General features: G+C 37.3%; 1 protein-coding gene across 1 annotated transcript; it reads left to right on the plus strand.

Annotated features, from left to right (window-relative positions):
- Positions 1-1747: 1747 nt before the first annotated feature.
- On the plus strand, positions 1748-16275 carry LOC104591220 (nuclear matrix constituent protein 1b). The gene is made up of 8 exons (XM_010250007.3): positions 1748-2413; positions 10314-10523; positions 10657-10910; positions 12207-12477; positions 12585-12668; positions 12943-14885; positions 15017-15353; positions 15948-16275. The coding sequence occupies exons 1-7, from the start codon at positions 2183-2185 to the stop codon at positions 15294-15296; spliced, it is 3273 nt and encodes a 1090-aa protein (XP_010248309.1). The 5' UTR covers positions 1748-2182; the 3' UTR covers positions 15297-15353; positions 15948-16275.
- Positions 16276-21733: the final 5458 nt, after the last annotated feature.

Below are 21733 nucleotides of genomic sequence, written 5' to 3' on the forward strand. Positions count from 1 at the left end.
ATCTATCTATCTATTTATCTGTCCTCATAGGGGTATCACTTGCCTTCCTATAATAGACGTGTCCTCTTTATCAAAATTGAATGTGCCCCAATTAGAACTCTTGCAAAATTGATATATCTAGGTTACTTGATTTGAAAATTTTACATTGCATGTCTGGGTTATTGGATTGGGTCCATTGAAATTTCAATGAAAGATCAACCCGTTTTAGTCAATATGTATTGTATCGTTTTGGTGACCCACCAATGTGCTACTAGAAACATTATTTTGGGGTTTGACCTATTTCAACGGGTAGATATGCTTTATATTGGCTCCTTGAACAGGTTTGAAAAAAAAAAAACTAAAAATAAGGTGCCCAACGTTATAGACCGTCGATATTATCAGACATAGGTATTATCAATATTTAGAACCTTGATTCAATAATTGCTCAACCCAAACTCACCCAAGTTGCATCTTATATAGGGTGTTTATATCATCAATTTTGACCTATTCATGAGGGATTGCTGGCATGTTAATAACCCTGCAACTTGGTTAGTTGAACATTAATCCTTTTGATCCAATCATCAGGCCGTGGATTATATATTTTATATTAAATAAAAATAAATATGATAGATATAAAGTATTTTATGAAAATAAAATGAAATATAAGATTTAAGCCTATTTATTAAGAATTTCTCATAAGAATATTAAAATTATTATTATGTTATTTGAAATTGACAGATGCAATATCATTCATTTTCATGTTTATGTAAAAACTATATTGCACTCCACCTCAGAATTCTAAATTCCATTGCAGATCTACAACTCAAAATTTCAAATACCCCCACTAATAACATCATTTCTCGTCCATGTATCGACATCAATTCCGACACCTACCCCAATTGTACGATTTGTTGAGGTGGACTGAATAAAAACCCCATTGTTTATTAGTAATAAGAAGGGAAGATTCCAGATTAGTACCCTATAGTTTAGGCCTAGTGCCACTTTAGTTCCTAAACTTTAGAATATGACAATTCAATACCCAAACTTTGGAAAGGTGTCAATCTAATACTCACCTTTAATCAATCTATTAACCTGCCATTAAGTGGCATTTGAAATGACACAAATGCCCTTTAAGTGTCTTCTAATTCTTTTTATCAACCATCCAAACATTGATAAAAGATGAACAATATCAAATTATTGCCTCTTCTTGAATACCCATTAAGACATGACCCCAACTTTATTGAATAGAAAAGAGAAAAATTTGAGAATGTTCATTTTTTATCAATGTTTGAATGGTTGACAAAAAGAAAAATTTGTGATTTTTCATTTTTTTTCATCAATGTTTGAATGATTGATCAAGAGAATTAAATAACATTTGAAAGGCATTTGTGTCTTTTCAAATATCACTTAATGGCTGGTTAACACGTACTAGATTGACATGTTTTGAAAATTTAAGTACTGAATTAGCGCATTTTAAAATCAAGGTACGAAAGTGGTAATAGGCGCAAAGTAAAGGACCATCTACGTGTCACTTTGTGTATGGTGTGTGGCCCATTCCTGATGTTGTGATCAGCGAATCCAAACTCGTGTTAATAGTCATGGTAAAGGATCGTGAACCAGAAGTATCACCGCCACATAGTCCCAGTGTTGGCTTTTGATTTAATGTGGTAGTTGAATTTAAGTGGCTTTCAGCTAATGTCCGATTGGAATATTAACAGAAATCTGACGGATCATAACGCAACAACTGTAATCAGTCTTGCAAGATCGAGACTCATTTCACAGATCGAGATTCATTTGGATTTTGGAATCAGCAGGGAGCAGCGCTACGCTAAGTTTTTCTCCCTCTCTCTCTTTCAAATACTAATTTTCTTTTTTTGTTCCTTTCAAAGATCACACACATCACAAAAAACTTTACATGTACAGAGAGCTCCCGGTTTGGTTCTCCTTTCGGGAAAGTATAAAGTGGAACACGATTCCATTTTCCCATTCATATTTCATTGGCGGAGTTGCCAACTCGGTCCTGTCTTTTTACAAGTTAAAGCCACATTTCCACTCAACAACGCACTTACCAGGAACTGAGCGACTGAGAGTTGCCAGGCCAGAACGAGATCAATAGCTCAATAACAGAAAAGAAGAACGAGGAAGAAGAAAGGCAGAACAAGAGATCAAAGAAACTGTTCTAGGGTTTCTTTTAATCGAAGAGATGGTGAGTCCCCAGCAAGAGCGACTGGGGATCACTTTAAGTTCTAGTAAAGCTGGATCGCCTGCTTCTAGGGTTTTAGAAGCTTCGACTCCTGTTCAGCGAAACAACGGAAGTCCTCTCGGCGACGAAACCATATGGAGGCGCCTTCGTGAAGCTGGTTTCGATGAAGAGTCAATCAAACGGAGGGACAAAGCAGCTCTCATTGCTTATATTGCGAAGCTCGAAGCCGAGGTTTGTCACATATTATACATGTTTCGTTGATTTTCATTGTCTTTTCTCCTATTCATGCAAGCATTCGACCGTTTCTTCTACTTGGTTTTGCCTGGACTTGCACCAGTATTCTTTCTTCGGTTGCATTAATGGAAAATTGGCTGATTTGGGACAACATTTATGACTTGAAAACCCTTATTAAGATGCATCTTCACGAACTGTTAAACCTATTCTTTGATTTGGTCTGGAACCGTGAAAAGGAACAATATATTCCATCAGTCTTGATATGTACATCACTATCTATTCATATGAATGTAGGTTGACTAAATGTAGGGATTTGTACCAAACAATAGGACCAATTAAATCCCGCTTTCACTTATATTTTAGTGATAAGAGTACAATGGTGGGATAGGGTACCCTTCTCTTGCACAACACCTAATAATCACTGAGTTGTTAATAGGGAAGAGTTGTATCATGGGGGTTAATAGGGAAGATGAATTCTAACTCTCTAGCACATTCTCTTCCTAGAGGACTTAATAGTGCATAGTTGTATTAGGGGCCTGCCTTGGGGGATCAGGAGTTTCTTTTGTTGGGTTAGCTGGTTTATCTCATCTAAGATAATTCTTCTCTTCTTATGTCTAATTTCCTTTGTTTTTTTTATCACCACTTGTGTCAAATTTCTTTTACATATTGCTAAGTTGCTTGATTGGCCAATGAAAAAAAAAATGGTCTTTTACATATTTGGTTAGCTGTCTTCTTTTTAGCTTTCCTGGTCAGATGAGGTGCTTGATTCACTATGTTAACTCACCCTTTTATGCCACTCAAGTTGCCAAGGTTTTTGCTAGTCATGTTTTAAGGTAATGTTGATTTTAGTTATTGTGATGTATAAAACATTGTAAATGAGAGCCAAGGCCACCCAACATCCTAACCAATGGTCTAGCTGGGGGAATAGGAAAGGAAGCTTGTATCCAGGGAACATGTAAACTTGGATAATTCTGTACTATGTAACAGTCAACTAGAAGCTGTGGGTCCTTGTCATGGCCATTCACTAATGAGAATAGGTCTTTTAAAACTTTTAACTTTATTGTTGTTGTTTTTATTATTAATTCGATAAGTGACTTTAACTTTCATTAGAAAACATCAATATATACAAGCGTTATAAACTATCAAAAAAATATGTACAAGCATTACAAGCTACCCAAGGAGAGGAGCGAGATGCAGCCTCTCACATAAATATAATCATAGAATATAAATTACAATCGAGTTCAATGTAAATGATCCCTATTAATCTTAATCCCTTGCTTGGCTAAAGAATCACCCATCCTATTAATTGATCTTCTAACCCATTGAATCCTCAATGTCATGCTGCTGGTTAATGATTTAAACTTCTTAATTCCATCTCTATAAACCCATACTACAGAGTTTGGCTTCTTTATCCATCCTATTACCAGCTTAGAGTCCCCCTCAATAAACAATTTGTCCATTTTCAAATCTTTTGCTATCTGCACCCCTTGAATTACAACTTGGAATTCAACCCTTATAGAGTCCCCCACATCCATTGGTCCCGAGAATAAAGCCACAACGTTACCTTTCTCATCTCCAAATACACCCCCTATCCTAGAAGGACCCAAATTGCCTTTCTGCTTCTGTCAAAATTAAGTTTGATGGAATCTTTGTTAGGAGGTGATTATCTAGAAAGTTCCTGTTTCCTTTTTGAGGAGCTTTTTGACACTTCACCCCAATTCCTCCATATATCATAAAAAAAGAAATGTTATAAAATAGCCATCATTCTAATTTAACCCAGTTTATATCTCCCTAGTCATTATACACTCCTTCAACGTTGCTTCAGTCCCTTCCTTCTCAAGAAAGAACCTAGCATTCCTTTCTTCCCAAATAGTCCATGTTAATGCTGTCCTTGTATGTCTCCACAAGACTCTTCTTCTTATTCTAGTCCACAAAAATCTAGTTGGATCAAACAAACTATTCACCTCCAAAGGCAAGTAACTTTTATACTTAAACAAAGAAAAAAAACCATTCTCAAATGCCTGCAACAAATGGGCAGCAAATTAGTTTGTAACAACTCTCACCATTGGATTTGCAAAGAATACACCAGTTTTGGTGATATACAAAGAGAATCTCTTCTTTTTTTGTAGATCATACATAGTATTAATCTTCCCATAAAAAAACTTTTTGACAAAAAGCATTAATTTTGGGGGGACAATCCTGCACCAAATTTCAGAGGAAGGGAAAATCTAAGGATGAAAAGAAGAGCAAAAAAAAGTTGAAGAAAGAGGTACACAAGAAGAGACTCTTAGGATGGGGAGTCCAAACACTCCTATCAGATTTAGAGGGGTCCAGACACACTTTCTCAAGGAGATGTAAAAGGTCTGCAACTGCTTTACCTTCTCTCAAATCCCTCAGAAAGCCAAAGTTCCAATTAAAACCCATAGAAAGCAAGGGGGTGAGAGGAATCTTTAGATGGGCTTATTTTCATACAAAGAGATGGAATACAAAGCAGGGAAGAGGTCCTTAAGAGCGTAGTTTTCAAGGCGCCAAGGCAAGGCTAGGTGACAGTGGGGCGCCTTGTTGCCTAGTCGCCTAGGCATTGCCTAGGCAATGGATTTTTTTAAGTAAAAAACATATATCCTAGGGTAGTTCCCTAGGTTCCATAAACATATTTCTTTAATAATTATCCATAATTTTCATAAGAAAAGTATAAACTTCATGTTGAAGTATAGAAAATCAACATATTCCAACATATTCATGAGAAGGATACGAAGAAAGAAAAGAAAATTCAAAAAATATAGGGGCTGAACCCATATTTTTGTTATGGGAAAGAAGAAAAGAAAAGGTGGAAGAAGAAAATGTGTTGATTAGACAACATTTTAAGTTCTTCCTTACTTATTGGTTCAGGTTTTGAAGTCTTTGAGGGTTCAATACGGCATTTAGCAATGCTTGTGTTGATTAAACCATAATAAATAAGAAAATAATAAAAAGAAATTAGTATATAAACACACAAAATGAATATTTTAGTTTAATAATGTCTATTTTATAATTATAACCACAAAAAATTAAGAATATAAAAGTATTTTATAACACATTGTTCAAAACTGCTTGGCGATTAGGCAAGGCAAGCCTCCAAGGGTGCCTTCTCGCCTAGGCGTCACCTAGGCACCTGCTTAGGAATTACCTTGACAACTATGCTTAAGAGGAGAGTTTCCAACCCCACATCTTCCTGAAACAAGACAGAGTCCCTAGAGCACACATGACACATCATACCTGACAAACTTTTAACTTTTATTATTGCAGTCAATGTAACTCTTCTGAAGCAATTTATGGCTGGAAGTTAACAATAAAAATAATTCCTTGCTGGCCATCTTACTGACTGTTGAATGAAAGCTAGGGTTTGAAAAATCAGTTCCAGTATATGGTCTTTGTTTTCATATTTTAGAGTTTCTTTAGGGTACAGGCTAATTTTTTCAAATCTCATATAAGTGACATCGCATGGCACAGATATGGAAATTTGGAATATTCTGTCAGTCACTCAGTCTACATGGGTCACCCACATTATGTTCCAGATCTGTTTTGTAACTGTAAGATGCCATTATGATTGACTGGTACAACAGTAAAACGAAATTTGTATACTTAGCACTGCTCAAAATTGATGTATAAGACAAGCAATGGGTTGGGGGGGGGGGCAAGGGGTGATCATGGACTGTCCTAGGCTGTGCCTGGGCCATGTTTTAATGGGGGTATGAACATAGGTCAGCTGGCTCATCCCTGACGTTTGTCCCTACTCAGTCCACCCCTGGGCCAGGTTGGGCCTAATGAATTGTTTTTGATAGTTCACAATTAATTTTATTTCAAGAATTGGGGGGGGGGATACAAATGCCCTACACTCATAGTGACTCATGGTCAATACAGCCATAAGTTGACAGTGTCAAAGGCCTACTAGCTCAGGTTACAACTGATGCCCCTGGCCCCAGTGTAGCCCATTCTTGTTCACTCTTGTTCACCAATCACCACCATTCTGGCTAAGCTGTTGGCAGACCTGGGTATCCAACTGAACAAGTAGTTCAGATTGGTAGATATTAGATATTGCCATCACTTCTCTTATTTGATTTCTTAGACTCTAAGGTCCTTTAGCCTTTGATTAAAGCCAGCATTCATGTTATGAACCCAGATTCAAGCAAGGCAGGCCCAGGACGCAAGCCCAGCACAGCCAGCTGAAGTCGAAGTCTACAAACCTCCCATCAAGTATGTCTACACCAGGAAAGCCACGTCACCAGCAGTTAGTTACAGAGCACATGCTCCCGCAGGCTCGAGAAACTGAATGTAAGGAAGAGTATAAATAAGCTGTTGAGGGAGATATGAGTATGGGAAGTTTACCCTAATTCTCTCCCTCCTCTTCTCTCTCTACTCTTCTCTTGCTTTTATTTCCCGTTACTGTATAGCTCTCTGTAGCAGATTCTGAACCAGAGGATTAAGAGATTTATCATTATCACCACTTGAAAATCTCCTTCCACAACTCTCTGCTCTTTGTTTCTGTTTTTTTTTGCAAGTCTCAGTCCATTAAGGAGGGCTAACAGTTCAGCTCTAAGTGAGTTCCCAAACTCTGCTGGTCCTGTGTAGATTAGCTTCTTTTCTTTTCTTTTTTTTTGATGAATGATATGTACCTTAGCTTCTTGCCAATATGTTCCATTGTCATATCTGTATACTCTCCCCAGTCCAGATTAACCTGGGTTCCTGTGGAAACAGCCATCAAAATTCAACTTTATGTGTACTTGTTGAGGTCCTCTGATGTAGGACCAGCTCAGTTCTAGTCCTTAGAGAATGTTGAATGGTCTTCTTGATCAGAGTTTTATGGATGTTGATGGCTGTAATGGCTTCTTTAAGGAATAAGAGAGAAAATAGGGATAGAAAGAAGAGAGAAAATACCTGGAATCACTCACAGGATGCCTAGAATCACTCTAGGGCATGGGAATCACTCACCATAGCTAGCATAAGCTGAAGAAAACTCCATAAGCTTCATTCCCTTTGTGTAAAACGTCCATACATATTTATAGACTCTAAACTCGTAATAATCCTAGGAGTCAAACTGTTAGACTCAATAATCCTAGGACTCAAACTAAGCTGTCATATCCTATTTCAATTCAAAGAAGACTCAATAACTCTAGTCCTAGTTATGCAATGCCTCTGAAATTTTAAATATAAACAAACTATAACTAGACAATCAAACCCTATTATTGGACCCTACAGAAAAATTATAAAATGACAAAAATACCCTTGGTGTTCAATTCAGTCAAAATCCCAAGTACCATCACTATGCCATATCAGGACCTGTTGTAAGGCCTTCTTTCTAGAATAAGTCTTCAAGGGTGCTGATCGATTCCTATCATCCTCCCTGCTGCCCATGCTATAGGTCTGACCATTTTGTAGGGGGAGAAGCTGGCTAGCACATGCTATCCTCATATTATAGAATCGTATTTAGCATCTCTAAAATCCTTAATTTTCACCCTGTGTGTCACCCTTATTAAGCAAAGATGTATTATGTTCTCTACACTTCTACTTCCTTTTTCAAAGATTCTTGCGTTTCTTTCCTTTCAAGCACTCTATAGCACAACCACCGTTTAATCCTTAAAACAACACATAGCATCTTCCCCCTTTTGTGTGTATATGGGTATGCTCACTTGTAAACAAATCAAGTACTTAAGTAGGGCCTGGCCATTAGACACTCCAGATGTTATTTCACCTTCAAAGTTGCAGGTCCAATCCAAAGGGCATTGGGTTGGGAAGAGGGTACTGGGAGGCTGCTTTGAAGAAGGAAACATCATCTTCAAGGGCCTCTGATCTTTGGCATCATTTGACAAAAAGGTTAATGCATTTTGCCTGGAGGCTTCTTTGAAGAAGGTAATAAATATTGTTGAGATGCTCCAATGAATATGGAAAGTTTGGTGCATCTCCCTTCATGCATGTATGCATGCTTCTGCTTAGTGGTGAGAATGCTAACCACCTATTTTTATCTTTAACCTAGAATCAGATGATTGGAATCCCTTTCCCTCTTTTTGCTACCCTTTGGAAACCTCCTATTTATATATTGAATTTCTTTGGCTCTAATGTACTTTCCCTAATCACTAAGGATATGTTTGGTTTGATAGAAAATAAGCGAAAGTGAGAAATAGAAACTTGAGGGAAAATTGCAGATTTTGTGAAATCCCTTGAAACTTTCCCTCATTTTTCTGTTCCTCTCTAATTTTCTTTCAAACCAAACACAGCTTAAGAGGGAGGAAAATCCTATGGTGATGCACAAAGGTTTGAGTCTTGGGACTACATGGAATGAAAGAAGTGCAAGGATTGTTAAAAATAAAGATATTGATAAAAAATATTGTTGAAACATATAAAAAAATATTGATGAATGTAAAGAGTAAGAATCAATATCTTCATTGGCATTGTACCGATCAAAAAAAAAAAAATCTTGATTGGCATTGTGAAACTCAACTTTGATGGGTGTGCTATTGACAACCTGGTACCTTTTGGTGTGGGTGGTGATGTTAGAGATAATTCTGTTAACATTTTGTATAATTGGATCTGATAAGTGATTAGAGGAGGCAGTTATTTGAAATTGAAACTCCTTTCTCTTCTCCAAAGGTCTGAGTTCTATTATCCAGCTGCAATGAATTGATAGTGCTGTGGAGCTGCTAAACTGTGTGTATCTTGTAGAGTGGAAGGGCAGTGAATACTAAAAACTTTATTGGAGAGGAAAAAGTGGTTGCTTTTAGGCCAAACATTTTGTTTGGGTGGATTCTTTGATCTGTCAATGGCCTTGTTGATTCCTTAGCTAGGGAGGGGTTTGGTAGAGTTTCTCTAGAATGGGGTTGGTTGGAGGTTGGGGGTGGGGCACCAGGTCCAGAGTTCAAGAAATTGATTGTATTCTTTCCTCTATTTCAGTTGATTGCTATGTACTGTTCCCCGCACTTGAGATTATTTGGAGGTTGGAGTTTCCTATTTTTTTCTTTTATTGTTATCAATTACCTTCTTTGATCAGATAGTTTCCTTTAGTTACATGGGATGGATCAGATAGTCTACTGCATACTGTAAAACAGAAAACAAAGAGATAGTTTCCACCTTTTTAGAATCCACCATTTGATGTGATGCAAAAGCAAACCCTATCTCATTGTTATTGTATAAAACATCTCATACAGTTGGAAGACCTGGATTTTCAAGAGAGCACCATTCAAAGCTTTAGCTTGATCACAGATAATCTCTGTGGGAGGGGTGTAACACACCTTTAGTGGGGGAGAAGAATGATGTTCCCTTGTTCAAAGTTTGTTGATCAACTGTTTAAGTGTTTATTAATATTGAAAAGCAAAGGAACCAGAAAGGTCATTGTTTGGGAATCCTCCTGCATGACCCAACTTATTTATACCATATGAGGACTCATGTGGCTCATCTGATGCTCATTTCTACCATAAGAGAATTAAGGAGTCTAGTGATGTCAATAGGAATGATGTTTAATTGGGTTAAAAAATCTGCTAATAGCTTACTGGAGGTTTTGGCTAAACAAGGAGTACAAAGGAATCAACTGTTCTGGGGAAACACTCCCCTTGAAAATTGATGTGGTAATATGTAGCAAATAAATGTAAATTGAGTTAGGTAGCTAGGGATAGCCTAAGTCTGACAGGAGGGGCATTAGGCATAATCAGTGTACCATTTACAATTCTCTCTATCAATAAAACTTTGATTTCTATCAATAAAATAAAACTTTGGCCTAATCGATTTAGAATAATCTTCCTAATCTGATATTTTTGTATTGGTCTGAGTATCTGACTACTATGCTGTCTCTACTGAAAGGAATGGCCACCATACTGAGTCTTTTGATATTCTTCCTTAGATCTCACTTGTATTTTCTGTTTCATTGTAGATATTTGACTACCAGCACCATATGGGCCTTCTTATATTGGAAAGAAAGGATTGGACATCCAAGTATGAAACAATTAAGGAGACTGTGGAGTCGCTCGAAATATTGCGTAAGCGAGATCAAGCGGCACATTCATCTGCTTTAGCTGAAGCAGCGAAACGAGAAGAAAGTCTCAAAAAGGCTTTAGGAGTTGAAAAAGAGTGCATAGCAAATGTAAGCATGTCATGTATTACTTCCCTTTTCTTTTACTTAAAAAGGAAATACTTTTTTTCTTAAATGTATGTATAAATGTATAATATCTTTTCAATCTATTTCTGAGTTAATATTTAACACGACTCTTCTATAGATTGAAAAGGCCTTACATGAAATGCGAATGGAATCTGCTGAAACAAAAGTTGCAGCTGAGAGTAAGATGGCTGAAGCACGCAGTATGGTAGAAGCTGCCCAGAAGAAGTTTGCTGATGCTGAAGTAAAGCTGCACGAAGCAGAATCTTTGCAAGCAGAGGCTAGACGCTATCACCATGCAGCAGAAAGAAAGTTACAGGAAGTTGAAGCACGTGAAGATGAGCTTCGAAGGCGTCTTGTGTCTTTCAAGTCTGAGTACGTCATGTCTCCAATTTTGTTGATCTCTTTCTCCTGGCATGTCTGTTCTGTTTTTTATGTTATTATGTTTGGTGTTTAATGTGGAACTAATGGTTATAATAAATGTATGACCTGTCCCTGCTTGTTGGAAAAAGAAAAGGTAGGAAATATGGAAAACATTTTACCAATAAATAAAGATGCAGACCTTCTTAATGGCATTTCTGAGCTTCCAGGTTCATGCTTTAATTTAGAATTTAGAATTCACAACTCTTCTTGAAATGCTTTTATTACTGAGTTTCTTTTGTATTTTTTCTCTTATAGGGTGCAAGTCCAAGGGTGGTTCATCCAATTTTAGTTTTAACATGACAACTAACAATTTTACCCGATTAATAGAGATAGAGTATTTTTTATACCATTTCAACATGCCTTTTTTTATCAGCAACTGAAAAAAGATTTCATTAATGAAAAGCGAATATTTCAATCATAGTAGCCCTTATTCATTTCATTATTTAAAGCATTATTTGATTTTCTATGTTGTAGCTTCTTTGGCAATGGATTTGAAATTTAATTATGTTCATAAAAAAACAAAACAAAAAAAGTTATTTTTATAATACTCTTCTTTGATCTGTAATGGTTCTGAGGAAATTAAGTTTGTAATATGAATAATATTGCCACCATATGGAAACTTGTAGGGCTGTAATTGGATTGGATACAGCTACACTTGCATCCATTCTGATTATGAAATCTTGTTGATCTGAAGTCTGAACCTGATCCAAAATCCAATATGTTGGACTTGGATTGGATTTGGATTTAATACACATCCACCTTATTGTGTTTAAGATGACAAAGAACAAAAAAGTTAAAAAAAGTAATTTCTTTTAACTTGTATTTTTTTGGTCAACACTTTTAATGTATACGTAAACTATAAATGTATATAATGTAAAATATTAAATTTATTAGTTATGAACTTTATATACATTTACATATGTATGTTTAATGAAATACTTTTACCTTTCCTCAAAAAAAAAAAAACTGGACTTGGATTTTAATTGGATTGGATGGGATTCAATCTGCATCTGATGCAATTTATTAATTGGATTCAAGTTGTAACATCCAAATCTGGGATAGTTGGATCGGATGTCAAATCGAGTGTCAGACTTTTGGAGTCAATTGACAGCCCTAGAAACTTAGTGATTTTAAGCTTCTTAGTCAACTTTTCTTTAATGACCAAGATATAATTTCACAGAATTTGTTTATTATCAGTCATGGGATATCTGAAGGCATTTTTTTAATATGAATTATCACATATGCCAGTTGTGAAGCTAAGGAGAAGGAAATCAACCTTGAAAGGCAAGCTGTACACGAAGGACAGAAGATTCTGCAGCAGGGACAAGAAAGGCTACTTGATGGTCAGACCTTGCTAAACCAAAGGGAAGACTATATCTTTGGAAGGGTTCAAGAGTTGAATCAACTTGAGAAAGAGTTGGAGGCCTCGAAAGAAATGATTGAGAAGCAATCTGTTTCTCTGAATGAGGAAAAATCCAATTTGGATCTGAAAGTGGTTGCCCTTTCTACAAGAGAGGAGGTGCATCTATTTATATTCATTAGTCTTTCATGCATCATTTTATTTTACTGCTATTTTTTTTTGTCTACATAGATTTATTTACATGGTTTGTATGTTGATGCCTACAGGCTGTTATTCAAAGGGAAATGCTACTTGCTAAGAAAGAGCAGGAGCTACTTGTTCTACAGGAGAAGATTGCAAGCAAAGAACATGTATTTTATTTTTTTATTATTATTATTATTATTATTATTATTATTATTATTATTTGCAATTTGCAATTTGCAATTTGCAATTATGCTTCTAATACATGGATAGTAGACAAACCTTACATTTTGTTTTTTTCTCTATTAAAACTTAGGAGGTTTTGCTGGATCACTACTTTAACGTATTACTATTTTGGGTGGTATTTAGACAAACTCTTAAACATCACCATACAGATAATATTTTAAGTATTTATAACTCTTGTATACTTGACATACTATGCAGGATGAGATTCAAAGACTTAATGCGGAACATGAATCAGTTCTAGAGAAGAGGAAATCTGAATTTGAAGCAGAGCTGGAAGTGAAGCGCAAGTTACTGGAAGAAGAGATGGAGAACAAAAGACGGGCTTATGAATTGAGGGAGGTTGATCTTAATCACAGAGAGGAACTGCTCCAGGAAAAGGAGCAAGACCTTGAGGCTCTGTCAAGAGCACTGTTGGAAAAGGAGAGAGAAACAAAAGAGAAGTTGAAGTTACTCGAGGAGAAGGAGAAAAGTCTCATTGCTTCTGAAAAAGAGGCAGATTTGGAGAAGATTCATTTACAGAAAGAGAGAGAAGAGATCAACAACATGAAGCTAGACATTAATAAATCTATGGATGCACTGGAAAACAAGAGGAAACGAGTTCATGAAGAAGAGGAGAAACTGGCGGCTATGAAAACTGAAAGAGAAGAGTTATTGGTTCTGGAGATGAAACTTACAGAAGAAATTGTTAGTATTAGGACTGAAAAGCTGCAACTTGTAGCTGAATCTGATCAATTGAAAGCAGAGAAAGCAAAGTTTGAAACTGAGTGGGAGCTGATTGATGAGAAAAGAGAAGAGCTTCAAAGAGAAGCAGAACGTGTTGCTGAGGAGAGAAAAACAGTCTTGAAGTTCCTTAAAGATGAACGTGATAGCCTAAAATTAGAGAAGGATGTGCTGCGGGATCAATTAAAGCATGATGCTGAATCTCTTTCTCATGAGAGAGAGGCCTTCATTAGTAAGATGGAGCATGAACATTCTGAATGGTTTAGCAAGATTCAGCAAGAACGGGCAGATTTTATGCTTGACATTGAGATGCAGAAGAAGGAGTTGGATAGATGCATTGATAAGAGGCGGGAAGAAATAGAAAGTTATTTGAGGGAGAAGGAGGAAGCCTTTGAGCAAGAGAAAACCAAAGAACTTCAGCGTATCAGTTTTCTACAAGAGAAAATTGCAAAAGAAATGGAAAATGTTGCGTTGGAAATGAAAAGATTAGATGCTGAGAGAATAGAAATCAACATGGATCGTGATCGTAGGGAAAATGAGTGGGCTGAGCTAAGGAACTCTATTGAAGAACTGCAGATCCAAAGGGAGAAACTGAAGAGACAGAGAGAATTATTGCGTGCAGATAGAGAGGAAATTGATGCTCAGATAGAGCATCTCAAAAAATTGGAGGATTTGAAAATTGTCTCAGAAAATATTGTCCTATCTGAGATGCAAGGAGATCTGAAGCCTGGCAGAGCAAAAGGTGCTGCCAAAAAATTACCAAATCTTGAAAAAGCTTTAAAAGACTCTAATCTAGATTCACATCCATATGAAGGGACTGCCCATGATGGGTTGCATTTGGATTCTAAGCAGGGGCCAGGTGGTGCTTCACCTCCTAGCTCTACCCCTTTCTCATGGATCAAACGATGTGCTGAGTTGATATTTAAACATTCTCCTGAAAAACTGATTAAGTATGGAGAAAGGCTTGAATTTGAAAGTGCAAATGTTAATTTATCAGAGAGCAAGGATTCTCAAAACTCCAGAAAATGTGAGTCAGTATTGTTGGAAAATGTTGGTAATACATCCGGCACATTTGAGAGGCAGAGGTGCAATGAAAATGATGGGGCAGTGAAAGCTTTCACTGAGACACAGCCTGAAAAATCTGTTTTTGAAGAGCCCAAAATAATACTTGAAGTACCTGCAACTGAAAATTTAGAAGATCGACATAGTTTGGATTTGGAACCTGAACCTAAATCAGATGCAACTGAAAAGTCTGTTTATTCATCTTCTGAAAAAGGACTTCTGGCTGGAAGGAAAAGACTTAAAAACACTTCTAACAATAACCATGCTGATGTGCAGTCAGAGCAAAGTCTGAGTAACAAGAAAAAGAGGCAACGCAAAAATGTGTCTGAAACACCAAAAGAAGGATCTGTCAACAACTGGTATGGATTCTTTTAGTATCATCCTATTAATAGATTCCATTTTTTCTTGGTCAAGAATTATAGTTTATTGATGTAATCAACTAATTATAAAGTGCCCTTTATGAAATTATCTTTGTGCATTTTTTTGCCAGTATGGTTTCGACTCAACAGTACTCACCTGGGGATGGACCTGACTTTGAGATTGCTGGAGATGCTGAAGAGACCAGTAGCTTTGTGGATAAAAATTGTAAAATCCCAGAAGGTATTATTGAGAACAAAGTCAGTCATAACTACATAGAACATGCCAAACTGACTTGTTCGCTGAACAAGTCCGTGAACCTGGATGATGTCCAAGGTAGGGGAACAGGATATGCAAATTCTCCACAGGTAGGAAATGCTGTGTCATCTCGTCGGTCAAAAGTTCAGAAATAGCCATGGGAAGAAGTGGTCTTTGAAGACAGTCAAGAATTAGCAAGGCAGTGAGATAGGGTAATTTCTGCTGCATTCATATCTTACTAGCTGTCTAACTTATTTATATTTAAAAACAAATCATTATCATCTTACTTTTTGTTAATATTGTAGAATTTGTTATACATAGTACGTATGCAGGTTAACCTTGGGGTAAATTTATATTGGTCGTCCTTTTCCTTGATTCATAATAAACGCAAGATCCATAGAATACTGTTGTAGATGATTGCAACTTGGTATACAAAATTCTGTGCACTTTGCAAATGATTTCAGTATGAGAGAACCATAGATAGTTGACTGTTAAACATAAATGCCATGCCATAGAGAAGAAAACATGCTTGATGCTCAATTTATTTTAAGTGCAGCAACCAAGGTATTATTGTACTTGAGATCATTCAATAGCTAATATGTATTGGATCAAGATAGTTGAAAGTTGAAACGGAACTAAAAAGGAGATATTGTTTGAAATAATCCATAGTTTATACATGGAACAAGCTGCTGCTTTCGTGAGTGGATTGAATTGAATAATACTACCGTTTATCAATTTCTTGATGTTTTGTTGAAATGATGGCTAAATCTAGCGTTCTAATTAGATCCTCTTTTCTTTTATGACAGAATATTGGCAGCTGATAAACTAAAGTATATCCTCTATTATCTCGTGGGAGAACTATCTTAGGCAGTTTCGTCGAGTATTTTGGTGATTTTCAGGAATCTGTAAATGATTGTCCATTTTGTATTATTATTACCTGTATGAATCATTGTAGGGTGGTGTTGATATTTAGAGAGGGTTTATAAATTCTCCATGAATCCCATCTCTGTTTGCATGTCGTGCCGTTGTATTTGAAAATTGGAAGTTTCTTGTGAAGATGTTTGTCTTTGTTTTGACGATGATGTCTTTATAAATGTCAATGGGGTGACGATATTGGATTGTTCTTACTGGTTATTTGGGGTTGGCACTTGGTGATGTTGGTATGCAGATGTAGGGATGAAGGAAAAAAAAGACATGCAGATGTAAGGGGTTGAAGTTAAATCTGAAAGCCAGCTCAAATCCATTAAATTATTAAGACTCAAGATACAAATTGCTTGGACGAGTATTGGCTGTGATGCTGCCACATCCGCTGACTCGGTGCTGCAGTTACTATTGGGTGGAGTGATGCGCTCCAAAGGTCCAAAATATGGAGCCTATAGTATCTTATCCAAGGGCCTCATATACGCCTAATATAAAGATTTTCTTTTTTTTTTAACCTCTAGTTTATGACGTGATAGGTCAAAAAATAATAAAAAGGGTAAAAGATTGGGGTCTGTTAGTTTGTTCTGTTGCTGAAATTGCAATAATTACATTAAGAATAAAGAGGTATATTGATATTGGTGAACCTTTTTTTTTCGTAAATGTAGAGAATGTGTTTTGAATTTTAAATAATGAATTTTAAAAATTGTTAAATATTTATTTTAATTCTATGTATGAAAATTTTTGTTTGTATTTTGGGGGTATCATTGGAAAATAAAAAGTTGTAAGATTCTTGTTTAAAAGAAAAGAGATAAAAGAAAACAAACACTCATTTTCCTCTTAAACATGCCTCAAGTTTTAAAAAATTGACTTAAAATATGCCCTCCATTAGTAAATGTTAAATATAAACTTGTAAGAAAATTTTAAAAAATTCTATTTTGCCCTTTATGTTAATAGATGAGTCCTTATTTTGAAAATCTGAACCTATATTTATCTACAGGAGCAGTTATACCCAATTAGGCTTCTTACACAAACACGAGTTTGTTTTGTCATGTTTACTTACAAAACCTAGATTCAGCCATCAATGTGATACAATTGTGCAATACACAACATGAATTCAACCATAGTAAATCTGATTGTTCAACCCAGGTGAACCATGATATGCCCACCACCCAGGTGAACTACAAAACCCAGCTATTTATGATACAATGGGCTAAACAATCATTAATCTGAAACCTAAAGGTTTTCTATTAGGCTGCATGTTTTCCCAAAAGAGAATATCAGTTCAATTGTTCAACCCAAGTGAAGGTAGAGGGCGATGATGGAGAAAGATTTGTGGGGAAAACAAAATGGAAAACAGCTTTGAAGGTAGAGGCTAAAGACTTTCTTTTTGAAGAAATGTGGATTAAAGGAAGACTTAGCCTAAAGATAAGGGAACAGAAAATGGCTACGGTGCTTGTGGAAGGAACTGAGCTGATTGACTGGCTGAAAGAGTTCCTTTCTGATGCAGCAACTAAAAGGAAGCAGTGTATATGGAAAGAAAAGTTATCCCAGATGGGTGGAAGGTACATAATGCAAAGTAAGAGGAATGTAAAGGGATCCTTCATACCTCTTTCTGAATATTTCGCTAAAGGAAGGAGGCAAATGGTCTGTTTTCTTGAAGGAAGAACTGCCAAGGGTGAGAGGGAGTGGCTAATATTTTATCAAACTTCTTAGACAAAAGGAAAATGGAAAAAATAGAGATGATGGAGAAAGGGGACAATGGCCAGAGTTTGTATGCTAGCACTCCTTGCCCACCTGTGCAAGAGGAACCAAAAAAGGAGCTCCTTGCATTGGTACATAGCAGTAGCAATCCTTCCTTGGTAGCAGACAGGAAGTCAGGGCTTTGGGACAACATGCTAATCTTAAAAGCTGAGAAGAGGGTATTAGACTGGAGGAAAGTTGCAGAACTCCTGAAGGTTAAGCTGTGCTTGGAGAAGACTTTTATTTTAACTACATTTGAACAAGAGAAGGCAGTGCTGGACCCTCTTGAAAATCAGGTAAATATTGAAGCTTATGTATTCAGGATGTTTTGGGAACCTTTTCAATTTTTAAATGGTCTCCATGCTCCAATTCCAAGTTCCTCTCAATTGAAGATAATGTGATTGTTCGGTTAATTGGGTTGCCATTCCATCTGTGGAATCAGGAGATTGCAAACTCGATTGCTCTGCTGTGTGGTGCTCGACTAGATGGTGTTTTCTGGGGAGATCTACGTAGTGCAGTTCTTCTTCTGAGTGGAGTAAAACCAGAAGAGATACCAAGGAAGGTGACCATTGGAGTGGGAGGAGTATTACTACTAGTGTGGTTAGCAACCTCCATTAAAGCTGCCTTGTGGAGGGAGGCTAGACAAGAGGAAGACAAAAGGGTTGAAGGGTTGGTGCTACATGGCAATCTGGGGATGGACAAACAAAAGTAGATGGAAACTTTCACCAAAATGGAAAGACAACTTTTAAGCAGCCTAAAGGTTCTAGGTCAGGAGAATGGTATAAGACGTGAGGAACAAGGCAAAGGTGTGACAGCCAATAGAACTTTTATTCAAGCATTATCTTCTGGCGCCAAACTGAACAAGTTGAATGGGTCAAATAAATCAAACTTATTTGAAGGAATGTGTGTTTCGAAGGGGGCAACTAGAGAAAAATGGGTGCAAACAGATGAGCTGAAACAGACACGTGGGCCTCTAAGTGGGCACGTGGGGTCGGGTAAAGTAAGCCACAACTTAAGGCCGAAAGTAAATGGGCCTACTCCAGATGGGCTAGCAAACATATTTAGAAAAAAAGGAGTGCAAACTGATGGGCTGAAATAGGCACGTGGGGTCTAGTAAAGAAAGCCTTGACTTAAGGCCGAAAATAAATGGGCCTAATCTAGATGGGCCAGCAAACAGAACTAGACCAAAAGGTAGGTCATGTGATTGTCTAAAAAGTCATGTGATAGGAGATAGGATTTGAATGACACCAGATGGTTCTTACAATGTATCATCGTCCCAACCCAAGCCCAACCAAACTGAAAAACAGAAAGTTCGGAAGACTGCGGGAGGAATTTGGACATGGAAACCTAGGTTGGTGTCCTTTTCTATTAGCCTAGAGAAACCAAACCCAAGGTACGATCGACAAAGGGGTAAGGATGATGTCTTTGACTCAGATTGGGTTAGCATCGATGATGAGAATACAAATGAGGAAGTCTTCACAGTTTTCCCTAGTCTAGGAAGTGTGGAAAGCAAAACAAAAGCTTTGGTTGATTCAGTGGAGGCGAACAGTCTAGCGTTACTATTTGAAGAGAGCAAGTATTGGATTGAAAGTAGGGGCAACGACGGTGGAAAAGATAAATCCTTCGGATGAAAGGGCAACTTCGTCAAAAAGGGACAGAGAACTAGGCAACGCACAGGATCAAGAACAAGAAGAAACGAGATGTAGTAAAACACTTCCACTGGCTCTCGGCAAGGCAATGACAGACTCCTTATCCCCGTTTTCTTATCCAAGTATTGATAAAAAAATCGTTACCCCTGACAAAAGGCTAATTTCTAGAAACCAGAACCTTTCAAATCGTAGTGCGTCTCCCTCACAGTTACAAGGTATGATGTCTCCTTTGGTTTATGTGGGTAGTAATTTATCTTCTAGTCCTTTGCACACAGGTGAGACCAGCCCAACACCCAAGTCTGCCACTGCTAGTGTTTCGATAGAAGTGGTGGGTAGTGATAAGATGTCGACAGCTGATGAGGAGGAAGGTGATAGAATCTGGGAGATGATCTTGGAGATTTTTATGATCTTAGTGAAGGATGAACTAGAAAACGAGAGGAGAAAGGGTGGGGAGGGTGACAATCCTCAATCTAGGGCAGAAGAGGTGTGGAAAGAGTTTGAGGCTTTGATTACAAAGAATAAAGGGTTAAGAAAAAGTAACAGTAGAGGTAAGGGTAAAAAAAGGGTGAGAAGGAAAAATTGAGTGAACAAAAGGTTCTAAGTAAGGTTAAAGGAGGTTCAAACAAGAAAGGGAAGAATAAGTTAACTGAGGTGGAGAGGTTGCGTTGTGATGTGGTGTATGATAAAGGGAGCACTAGGAGAAAAGATAGGAAAAGGTGAAGCTGAGGGTGTGTTCAGGAAAGGGGACAAAAGTTAGCTTATTTTTTCTGCATGAAGATATTAAGCTGGAATGTAAGAGGTCTGGGAAGAGCAACTAAGAGAAGAGCAATAAGAGAAATGTTAAGAAAGGAGAATCCAAACTTTGTGTTAACTCAAGAGTCCAAATTGATGGAAGTGGATAAGACAAATTTGGACTGCTAGGGGAATCAGCTGGGCCTTCTTACAATCTTGGGGATCTTCTAGAAGAATCATTACTATATGGAAGAATGATAATGTTGAGCGCATGGAAGAACTGATAATAAACTTTCCAATCTCAATCAAGCTAAAGAGAAAGACAGATGGCTTTGTTTGGATTCTAACCAATGTTTATGGGCCAAATTCCTATAGGGAGAGAAGATTTTTGGGAAGAACTGGTAGCAATCATGGGTCTGTGGGAGGGCCCATGGTGCTTGGGGGGTGACTTCAATGTGATCAGGTTCCTTCAGGAATCAAATAACCCTAGCCATATGATTACTTCCAGTATGAGAAAATTTAACCCTTTTGTAGATACAAATGATCTAAGCCCCTTCTTCAAGCAAAGTTCATATGGTCCAATTTTCAAGAGACACCTATTTTTTGCAACTTAGACAGATTTCTCTTTACTTTAGACTGGGAGGAAGGGTGGCGGAGCCTAGCGGTTAAGGCCTTGCCTAGAACTGCAAAAGTTGAAGAGCATGATTAAAGAGTGGAATAAGGAAGTATTTGGGTCATTAGAGGAAAGAAAGACGCACATCTCACATAGAATAGGGGAATTAGATGAGCTGGAAGGGGAAAGTACAATAAGAGAGGAAGAGAAATTTAAGAGATGGAGACTAAAGCATGAGCTGGAAGAGATTTTGAGGAAAGAGGAGATTTGTTGGAGACAGAAAACTAGATGTTGGTGGTTAAAGGAAGGTGATGGCAATACAAGTTTTTTTCCACTTAGTAGCAAATGGGAGAAAAAGAAGAAATTCTATTTCTCAACTAGTGTAGAATGGGCAAATTTTGACTAGGGAGGAGGATATAGCACAAACTTTTGTGGATCATTTTAAAGGCATCTTTACTAGGCATGGAGTTACTAGAGAGCCACTTGAAAATTTTGATTGGAGAAAAGGTCCTAAGGAGTTGATGGAAACCCTGGAAAAGGCTTTTAAAGTTCAAGAAATAAAGGAAGCTATATTCTCTATGGAAAGATCCAAAGCTCAAGGTCCAGATGACTTCACGATGGCTTTCTTTCAAGATTGCTGGGAAATTGTGGGTGCTGACTTAGTGGAAGTTTTTACTGAATTCTTTGAGAGGGGAAAATTCAACTTAGGGGCAAATGCCACCTTTATCACTTTGATCCCTAAGACATTGGATGCCTCCCACCCAAAAGATTTTAGACCCATCAGCCTTGTGGGTAGCATGTACAAAATTGTCTCCAAACTGTTAGCTGAGAGGACTAAAAAAGTTATTCCCTCTTTAATCTCCAAATCAATGGGCTTTTGTGTTTGGAAGACAAATAATAGACTAAATCCTTATTGCAGACGAGTGTGTGGAGTTTA

Source organism: Nelumbo nucifera, chromosome 6 (genome assembly GCF_055504915.1).
Source record: "Nelumbo nucifera cultivar China Antique chromosome 6, China Antique-T2T, whole genome shotgun sequence".
NCBI classification, from domain to species: domain Eukaryota; kingdom Viridiplantae; phylum Streptophyta; class Magnoliopsida; order Proteales; family Nelumbonaceae; genus Nelumbo; species Nelumbo nucifera.

What these genes read in the sequence shown, in the direction of transcription:
- LOC104591220 (XM_010250007.3), top strand. Translation starts at nt 2,183, where the DNA reads ATGGTGAGTCCCCAGCAAGAGCGACTGGGGATCACTTTAAGTTCTAGT. An exon ending in AAAAAGAGTGCATAGCAAAT is followed by an intron (nt 10,524 to 10,656) that starts GTAAGCATGTCA and finishes ACTCTTCTATAG; the next exon opens with ATTGAAAAGGCCTTACATGA. An exon ending in CCCTTTCTACAAGAGAGGAG is followed by an intron (nt 12,478 to 12,584) that starts GTGCATCTATTT and finishes TGATGCCTACAG; the next exon opens with GCTGTTATTCAAAGGGAAAT.